At 47.4% G+C, this 9,759-nt stretch overlaps 1 protein-coding gene across 1 annotated transcript; it reads left to right on the forward strand.

Annotated features, from left to right (window-relative positions):
• The first annotated feature begins 2,195 nt into the window (after positions 1-2,195).
• LOC144158320 (uncharacterized) lies at positions 2,196-5,711 on the forward strand. Its single transcript, XM_077689141.1, has 3 exons — positions 2,196-2,249; positions 4,062-5,013; positions 5,572-5,711. Exons 1-2 carry the CDS (start codon positions 2,241-2,243, stop codon positions 5,010-5,012), a joined length of 960 nt encoding a protein of 319 aa, XP_077545267.1. The 5' UTR covers positions 2,196-2,240; the 3' UTR covers position 5,013; positions 5,572-5,711.
• Positions 5,712-9,759: the final 4,048 nt, after the last annotated feature.

The following is a 9,759-nucleotide window of genomic DNA, read 5'->3' on the forward strand; positions in this document are numbered from 1 at the left end:
CCCCATGTGGCCGCGTTGCCGCGCTATGTCATTTTGTGCCTTGTTATAGCCTGTTTAACTTGAACTACAAGGTATTCCACCTTAGTCTGTTGACTAATCCAGGCGGTTGTTTTGTTGCCATTCAGAGTGACCCCTAGCATTGTCCTTTCAATATCCCGTTGTGCCGATCTGAGTTTTCTTTTAGGTACTTCAGTAAGATCCCCAGTTTGCGTCCCGCACGTCATTACTGGATGAAGGGCATGTAATAAATACCAGCTTTTTGAGTGACAGACGATGCTTACTAGTCAAGACATCGAAATTCTTACCAAAAGCAGTCCGCTATGGTTATTCTGTGGGTAATTTGCTTTTCAGGGTTTGTATCAGCAGCTATATGACTTGCCCAAAAAACAGACGTAATCGCTTACTGTTTCCAAGACTTCATTACCTATCTTCAATTCACGTTTCTTGGCATGCTGATTTAACACTGACTTCTATTTAACGTGAGTCGAGATCGTTGGAAGAGAGGATATTCCAGCAGCGGACATAACCAGTTTGCTGGTGGTGATGAAGATATTGTATGTTATATCAGCACACGTCCAGAGCATATGTGCGACATCTACCCGGGTTCACGCCATTCACAATGTGAATCGGACATGCTGGTGTAGCACCGGTCCTGTAACGACATATTTGGATACCTGCTGGCCTGACGCAGTCGCCATGACACCGCCTACCCCTTTAAGCGTTTTGTCCTCCGGCGGTATTTCAGCCAGAAGCCGAGATTTATACAAATCGCCCCATAATGTAGAAGCAGTTCATAGCCCGGGGGTGTCTCATTTGGTGGTGATTTATTTCCAACTTTGTGTGCTTTGCGTTTATGGCTTCCAGAGGTTTCTCTAAGCTGAAAAAAGAAAGGGCGGTACACACGTTTGCGCGCCGGCCGCGTTGCGTAATTTCTGTGCTTACTAACTAGTAAACCCACATTTTATTTTGTAACGTGAGCTACAGTGGCTGGGGTCGAGCAGTTTCTCGTGGCTCCTGGAGAGCCTCGCTGCGCTAGCACCAGGAACAGTGGCGTCTCACGGCGTACAACCGGCGTGCCGGAGCCGCCGCCACCGTGACTAGAATAAATTGGAATAAACTGGATTGGATTGTAATAAATTGGATTAGATTGGATTGCAATAAACTGGATTGTATTGGATTGGAAATGCTTTTAGCAGCAGTAAGCATGATAATCAGCCAATCCTAGAAAACCAGGATACCTTAGAATAACGAACTGAACCTTAGCTCACGCTACGTATATATAGGCAAAGCCAAGCTAAGCCACTGCTAATTTTTTTGGTGAGCTCGTGCCACAGGGCAATAAAAAGTTTGTTTTAAATCTTGTCTGAAGTACAAAGCCAAATATAATTCCTGGGTGGGTTCGCAGCAACTAGTTTGAAAAATACGTATGATTTTATTGAATAAATAGATGGATCAAGCAATCAGCATTTGACTATAAACCTGAATCCCCGGTTTATGGGAAGTAAACAAGCCTCTGTGACAGACGGCATCGGTGCTACATTTGCGTTGAAAACAAAGGAGATTTATTTGAGTCACAGGGTTGAAAAATTCTTCTTTCAAGTCACGCAAACTAAAGGCACAGTCACTGCGTTACGCAGATCAAAAGACCGCGACGTGATCTCCTTCGCGGCCTTGAATGGTGCCGTCGCCAGCCAGCGCGTTGACTCCTGCGGCTGCTTGGTCGTCAATCACGTCTCACTGAATCCTCTGCTACATTGCGGTACGCAGAGAATAAATCAGAAGAAAAAAAAACACCAAATTTGTTTTCGCGAGCTCTCAAGAGAGAAAATTCCGCTCACCTTGATTCCGAAATGCTGTTTCCATCATTCGACGCCCTATTTAACTCACCGAATACCTGCAACGTGTCGTCTGTACTTAAAAGTTTTTTTCGACAATGTCTACATTTCTGCCAGCTACTAGACCTCGTTGAAGACGCCGAAATGCCAACGGGCTGTTGAAATCTTGTTCTTGCGTCGCATTCTTGTATGCATTCCCTGGGTGTCATCACCCACTCTTCCAGTGAACGTCGACATGGGCGTTTTGCTTTTACTGTGCATTTCTTGCTATTAATTGCTCTCGCATTTGCATTCCGCCAAAGTTTCCCTTGTAGGATCGTTCTGTTTCTGGTATACGCGTGGGCTGTATAAAAAGCGCAGGCGTCTTTCAGGGAGCACCAGTTGTTCTACTGAACTCAGCCCATCATGATCGGAGTGAGTAGCTTCTGCCAATACCTTTGTAGAAAATAGCGCTCAGTTGTCGGAAAATATCCTACCTCTCCAGAACTTTAATAGTTAACCCGTCTTTGTTTTTGGGAAACTAATGGGTGGTCTAGAACATGTGTTCAGGCAGCCTGTGCTTATTTAGTCGCAGTTCTTTGTATGTTTGAATCACCCATAAGGGGTTAACATCGAATATTCGAAGATGTCAAATATTAATGTAGTGAAAAAACAGGCACATAGAAGAGTGCTTCACACCAACACTGGAATACGTTGTATTTAAATATTGTACATTTTCATCACCCAAACAGTAATTTTAAAGCTTATGTTTTTCCATTATGCACATCTCCAAGCCACAGCACCTCCTGCCATCCCCTGCGTTAACCATATATATTTCTATTCTTTGTTAAAGGAAATTCAGTTAACTCCTAGTTACCACAGCCCTGGACGGCACCAAAAGCATATATCTCAATCTTCATGAAATTAACGCTGGTGAGCCGTAGCGTGACCGCACACGCTTGACCCAAAAACGTGAAGGTGAATGGGAAAACCGCTTAACGCTAACCAGACGACTGCTTGTTTAATAAGCCTTCGACCTGTAATAAGTTATTACTACTAAGAGCGGCTTATTCTGGATTTCGCTGGAGGCAACTAAAGTCGGATCATTTCATCAGCGGGCTTTTCTTTCGGCAGAAATGCTGAAACCATGAAGAATTGCTTTAAAGCCGCGAGGTAATTCTTAACTGTTCGGAGACTATACTGTTCTGCGGAAAGCCGGTGTGGCCTGAGCTCCCATAGGGACAATTTTCATTCAGCTTTCGGCTGTGACTACCACTCCGCCTTTTCGGGATGCATGTCGATTATCATTACGATTACAAAGTGAGAGTTCTTTAACAGTGGCAGATTACACCACATCTTCAAAAATTTCATTGTACCTACCATGAAGTACATTAGGTTTCGCGGATCGTGTTTTAGGCCTGAAATTCTGGTACCAGTTTTCTACGCATAACCTTAATACAGGAGCATACGCGATAACTTTAATTATATGTTTAAGGCAAACGATATTTACCAGGGATATGAATCAAACTCCAGCTTCGCGACTTTCGAAAAGTCACTCGACCGTTCAGTTTTGATTCGTTCGTGGTTTACGAAGCACAACAGAAAAATTATATGGGCAACATATATAGTTTCATCAGTTACAGTGGGGTGAACGATAAGTGTTTATGGGTTGTGAATATTGCCCTAACTAGACAATTCCCTTTTGTTTGTACACGGGGACGTCGTGAGCATTGAAGAAAAAATGTTCAGAGCCCCTATTTGTAAATTCTACAAGACACGTGCACACTACGCAACTACAAGGCGTTCTCTCTACTCGGTCGAGAGGTTAACTTGGGTGAATTCATACAGTGAACGACTTTCCAGTATGAATTCAGGCAAATAATTTTACAGATAATTGTCTTCGTGATAGCGATAGTTCAAGCGCGTCTCTACTCCAATGAGGACAACTTCAACCCGATGGGACCAGGCTCACAGCTTCTCTAGACGGGCGGATGCGCAGACAACAGGGCACAATTTTTTGATGTGATACCGCTATAAACAGCCTTCACGTAGAATGAAGGCGACCGAATGGTGGTTCTAAAAATAACGCAATCTTAGCATGGGCATCATATGGTCGATAGGCAGCAGGAGTCAGTGAATTTGGGAGGCAAATCGCGGCTTCCTAAACTAATCTTCTGGATCAGCATTCTCTGCCCATTATCTTTGTTCGTCCCTTACTTGTCTTTATCTGTTGACCGTTTGCTGCAGATTCAAGCTACACTTCTGCTGGCCTTGGCGGCCGGCACCTTCGCCGCCGGATATGCGCCCTACGGTAACTACCGTGTGGACTATCACAACGCGCCCGCCACAGTTGCCGCCTACCAGGCTACCCCAACGCGTGTCCACACCTACTCGGCGAGTCCCGCCGTAACGGCGACCATCGGTGCCTACCCTTCCTACGCAACGTACCAGGCCGCTCCAGCCTTCAGCCGCGTCTACACGGGCGCACACGCTGTGGTTTCTCCAGTGGCCACAGCCGTGCATGCAGTGCCTGCTGGCACTGTAGCTAAGTTGGCTCCAGGCTACACCACCGTCCAGGGCGCGCCGGTTGTCGCTAGTGGATACCACACTGCATTCCCTGTGGCCGGTGTCGCGAAACTGGCCGCCTACCAGGCTTCCCCCGCTTTCGCCACTTACCACGCTCGCCCTGCTTATACCGGAGTGTACCAGAGCGCCCCCATTGTCGGATCCGCCGTCAACACCGCCGTCCATGCCGTGCCAGTACTTGCAGGCCTCACCAAGGGCTTCACCTACAACACCGCTCCCACCTATGCCACCGTGGCCGCGAACCCAGCCTTCGCCACTTACAGGTCGGCCCCCGTCGTCACCCGCCAGTACCACGCTGTCCCCGCCGTGGCCTACCACGCTGCTCCCGCTGTGACTGCTGTGCACGCCGCCCCAGCCATCACGACCGTTCGCACCGGCGCCGCCGTGTCGAGGGTGACCAAGTCGGACCCCTACCACTACAGTGACCACAGCACCTACCACCCCTCGACCACCACTCTTGCCCACGCGCCCGTCTCGACTGTGGCTCATGTGCCCGCCTACGGATATGGAGTTGGAGCCCTGGGATACACCCATGGCCTTCCGGTGTACGGCCACAACTATGGATACGGTCTCGACTCCTACGGGTACACCGCCAAGCTGCACAAGAAGTGATGTGAGCCAACAGCTACCTTTGCTTGGTTAAATGATCCATGCCGTGGTTTTAAGGGGAGAATAAGTGATTTTCCCCTGTAGCGCCTCAGGAAACTTGAAAAGGAGAACGCCAACTTGCAACGGTATCAGTAGTGCTGCTTGCGCAACGATGCGGGTGGTACTTGACGAGCAAGTATCGCGCCGGATTTAAACGATAAAGAGTACTATCTACTGCGGGGCGAGCGACGGCCGCTTAACTCGGTACGCGAGGGCAGCTCCTCTAAAATAAGTGTGGTACCGACAAAGAGCCCTCCAAGGATTTTGAGATGCATTACTTCAGCATTGCCAAAACTTACATAAGAGGTACACCCAATCCTTGCGCCCCATTTAGAGATCACAATTTCCCACCTTGTTCAGTGTTCATTTTAAAATGCTCGCTTTGACACATAACAATGGCGTATACATTGCCGCCATAATGCCGTGAAAAAACATAATGATCTCTGACAGCCTTACTTGTCGGTGCTTGACTTTTGAATATAACCCCATAATGAATAGTGAAAACTATTTCCTTTTATTTCAGAACTTCGCTGAACGTGGCAGCAGGCGACCCCCCTCAATGTGACTTCTATTCCTTGGAGAGCCATATTGAAGTTCGACTGCAACAACTCCTAAAAACAACCATGCCCAATGAGAGAAAAATAAATGCTTCCTACAATATAATTCACTTCTTCTTCGTTTTTTTGCTTGATGCAGAGATATCCTTGCATAATCGCTGTGCACATTGTTCTATACAGAATCAGCCGTCAGCATGAAGGCTAATTTTGAGGGAAACATTTCGTCCCTAAGAACCTTTTGATTAGTACTTTATTTTTCTGTTTCCCCTGCGCAATATTGCTGTATTAGGTAGCCGCATTGCAAATGCGCCGCAGTGCTTTAATCACCCACCAGAACGAATCCACGTTGCCGCGCCACCTGACTTATTTTTCCCTCTCATCGAAACCATATCTACGCTATACACTACTGCAATATTGTGGTATTTTAAGTATCGGAATTGATAGGGCCTTGAAGAATGCGAAACCTAGTAAAAACTTATGCACCCCTTTGTCTGAAAACGGCGACGGTTAGACGTGACCCTTTCTCGTCGGGGATTCTTTGCTAGTCGTCTGAGTGCCGACTTCAACTCGCAGATGGTTTTGACTTTGTCTGATTGAACTTTGAGTTGGTCCCTCAGCCACTGCAATTAAATAAAAAAAGCTTCGCTTTGAACCATCGTCGCGGTTACACGGAGGGCTGCGTGGTTATTCTGTCTAATTTTGCAAGTCCATGCAGCCCAATCAAAGCGCAAACTTCCTCGAATGGCGCAAGAGATATGTGTTTGGCTTGATAACACGAGGGACCAATATTCGATTGCAACATAATGAGGCGTTTTTTTCTTTCACTTCATCCAATATCATCATCACCAACAGGGAAAGTTCGCATTCCTGCAGTGCGTTTTTCATGCGACGGCGACATACGCAATAAGTTAAGCTTCGCCCTAATGAGAGCGGGAAAGTCGAAATCGAAGAAACAGATTTGGAGTTTAGCCCGAATGAAAACAGCGCTGAATTCTAGAAGCATAAATTCAGACTAGTAATTTTTGTCGCCCTTGCTCATCAGTAGGGTTGCACCCGACATTTGAGGCCACGTTGTGTATCGGCGGAGGGCGCCCACCAGGCAAGGCTGATTGAGATCAGCGACGCCACGTTTTTCTGGCTATTCTGCCGCGAAAACCCTCGAAACGATGCTCCGACGTGTTCAACGCCGCACATCTGATAGTGCGCTGCATTTCGCAAAACAGAGCTCGCCGAAGTCCTCAGCCGGCGCTGTGTGGAGACCGGCGCCGACCATAATCGGTGACGAGGCTGTCGCGCCGGGGCCCGCTGCATGTCGCGCCGGCTGCCGCCGAAATGGTGCACGTTTAGGGGCGAAGCTTCTTAGGGGCTGGGGCTGTTGGCGTCTCCTTTCGCCGTCGTCGTCGTAATCATCGTTTCGTATAGTTACGGTACGAAGTCACAAGGAAACTCATTTGCGCCTCGCGCTAGAACGTATCCGCACTAAACAATTGACCGCGTATCTGCTCCTTTCGTTGCAAATGTCGACAAGAGACGATAGTCTTTATGGACATTTTCCAAGTTAATGCCTCCCTTCGCTTTCCCGCTCACGTCTTATGTTGTTTCTCTTGCGTCGCGCTCCGCCCAAGGTAAAGACGCCAAAGGTTTGCTTAAATAATCTTAAATTTACCGCGCTCTACTGCTCCAGGCCAGGTGTCTCGATGCCAACGCTGCTGTACGGCGGAAAAGCACGTGAATCGAGGCGCCCTGCTTCAGCGTTTATAGAACCACGTTGCCCTACCCCAGGTGCGTTCCAAGCAGAACGTGGAACCTCTCTAGTAAAACCTTTCGTAACTGTTTCCGGTTTATTTCTTAAAATGGTGTCAGAAGCTATTGCGGCGCGGGCAACAGCAGGCGACGGCGGATTGAACTTTTTTCTGCAGTTGATGAGGTATTTTATTTCGCAAAAATCAAGCATGTATGATTATTTATAAAGGAACACTGCAAATATTACTTCTGTACTGATTTGTTGTCCTATATTTGCGTAATGTCTTGTTCTTCTGCAAAAATGTTGACAAGTATGAACAGTACACCGGCCTTAGATGGGTAGATTTAGCTGTGATTATATAGGACTATTGCGCAGGCGTTGTATTACTTTGGCAGGGTGGCTGAATCGAGTCACAGACAGACAGACATACATACAGACAGACCAAAATTTCTGGGTTTAAGTAGCCCAAGACTGTTATGATGCGGTGTTCAACTAAGACATCCTCCAACGAACCTTGAAAAAAGACTTATCATTACGCCTTATGGCATTCGCTTTCTGCCCGCAAACAATCAGGAAGGCGTGCCCTATGATATGTTTATTGCACTTAGTCTGCATTCTATGTGGAAAATTAGCCTGGCAGCTTAAAATACTGAAGAGGATGCTCGCGCAGTGCGAGAGTACTTTATTTAAAGCGTTGCTTATAAAAGAGAAGTTTATACAGTCATGCCGGAAGAACCTGAGTGGTCACCCATTCCGTATGTTCTAGCGCAATTTAAGAGGTTTTAAGCCACTCCTTTCAGCCGATTGGTGGCTGGAGCTACAAATTTGTGCAGTGGGCAGTGTGTTTTGTGTTGTGGCCAAGCAGGCAATAAAGAACAGAAACGAAAAACTATCGTTTTTCGTCGGGACACACGGGACAACGCCGGGACACTCGCTTACGCCTCGGGCTACAGAGCTTCGTGCTTCAAAACCAATAGACTTTTACAGCAAAGCTCTAAAGCTGTAAAAGTCCCCCCAAAAAGTTCATCTTCGTTGGCAAAACGCCAAGGCGACAAGAATACACTTATTACACTTAACAATAAACTGATTGCTTCGTCCCCCTGCATCCCCCCCCCCCTCAAGTTTCACATTAGTGGAGACTGCCCGGGATTTTTTTTTTAGATTATGTGCGACTCGGTGCGGGGAACGTATAACTTCAGGGCGTGTATTTTGCCACAATTTCACGATTGTAACGCGCGCCTTTTTCTTCGCTAAAAGTATCGTTGAAATTTGCGCGCGCCTTACAATCGGGCCCTAAACCGAAATGGCCTTGAAAGCGTCCAGCGGCACCGCCACTGACCCAAACATCCAACTCAGACCAACCCAGAGGAAGCCGTCAATCTCACAGGAGCAAATTTCGTCGTGCACATTCCTAAATGAGCAAACCTTTTCCAGCAGTGGCGAATATTAACTCCTGAAATACATTTTTTAGAATTTTACGAGAAACTTTTCTGCAAGTTACAATCGAGAGCGCGTTAGCATCGTGCAAATACGGTTCGTAACATCGCTGAGGCACGCTGCTGCAAAGTCGGTATTAAAACAGTGAATGTTGATCACCCTACATCCCTGTGGCTGGCGTGACCGACGTAACTGCCGTCGGATGGAGTATTGTGGCGGAAGCGGGCGCAGGAGGCGGCAAGGGGGAACTTCACGCCGGTGACGCCAGCCTCGTACACTAAAAAGTGCGTCCGCCCCTCAATTCGCTGCCTGCTGGGGGCTGCTTCTATGCCAATATTTTCTACAATGCAAGTATTCGTGTTTTGTCTATGATATGCGTAAATGCGAGGCCAGTACAGTACAGCGCGACCTGTAGAACGCGTTTAAATATAAAGCGTCCAATTGTCGGTCCACCGTAATGTAACGGGACAAAACTGGCGTGCCCGACGTCGAGTGCTGCCACACTGCCCAGATTATAAGTGCGCCTATAAAGAGCTCACACGCGCAGGTGTTTTCGCTCAGGAGTACTAGTTTTGGTGACAAAAACCTCCGCAAAGAAACTGAACGGAAGACGAGAAAGAGACCAACACGGGCGCTGTGTTTGTCTTCCGTTTGTCTCAACTTTCGTTCAGTTTCTTTGCGTTTTCTTGCCGTCAGCATCGCACAAATATCCTGTCTTCACACTCTGGTACAATCAGTTTTGGCTTCCTTCATACAGCGCCACAGGAACGTCCCCGCAGGTTTGATACTTCCATTTTCCATCCGACAGAAAACGGCGCGTCCAACGTGCAAACGAGGTAGTTTGGAATTCCTTTACGGTGTAAGGAGAGCATCATAATCATTTGCACGGCGACCAATGGTGGTGCTTTAGATTTCCTTGCTTTTATCGTTTAGAAATACCACGCGCAAACTCGGGCAAATTATCCACTTCTTT

This window comes from Haemaphysalis longicornis, unplaced genomic scaffold, assembly GCF_048455015.1.
Source record: "Haemaphysalis longicornis isolate Haplotype H1 unplaced genomic scaffold, Haemaphysalis longicornis Haplotype H1 scaffold_10, whole genome shotgun sequence".
NCBI classification, from domain to species: domain Eukaryota; kingdom Metazoa; phylum Arthropoda; class Arachnida; order Ixodida; family Ixodidae; genus Haemaphysalis; species Haemaphysalis longicornis.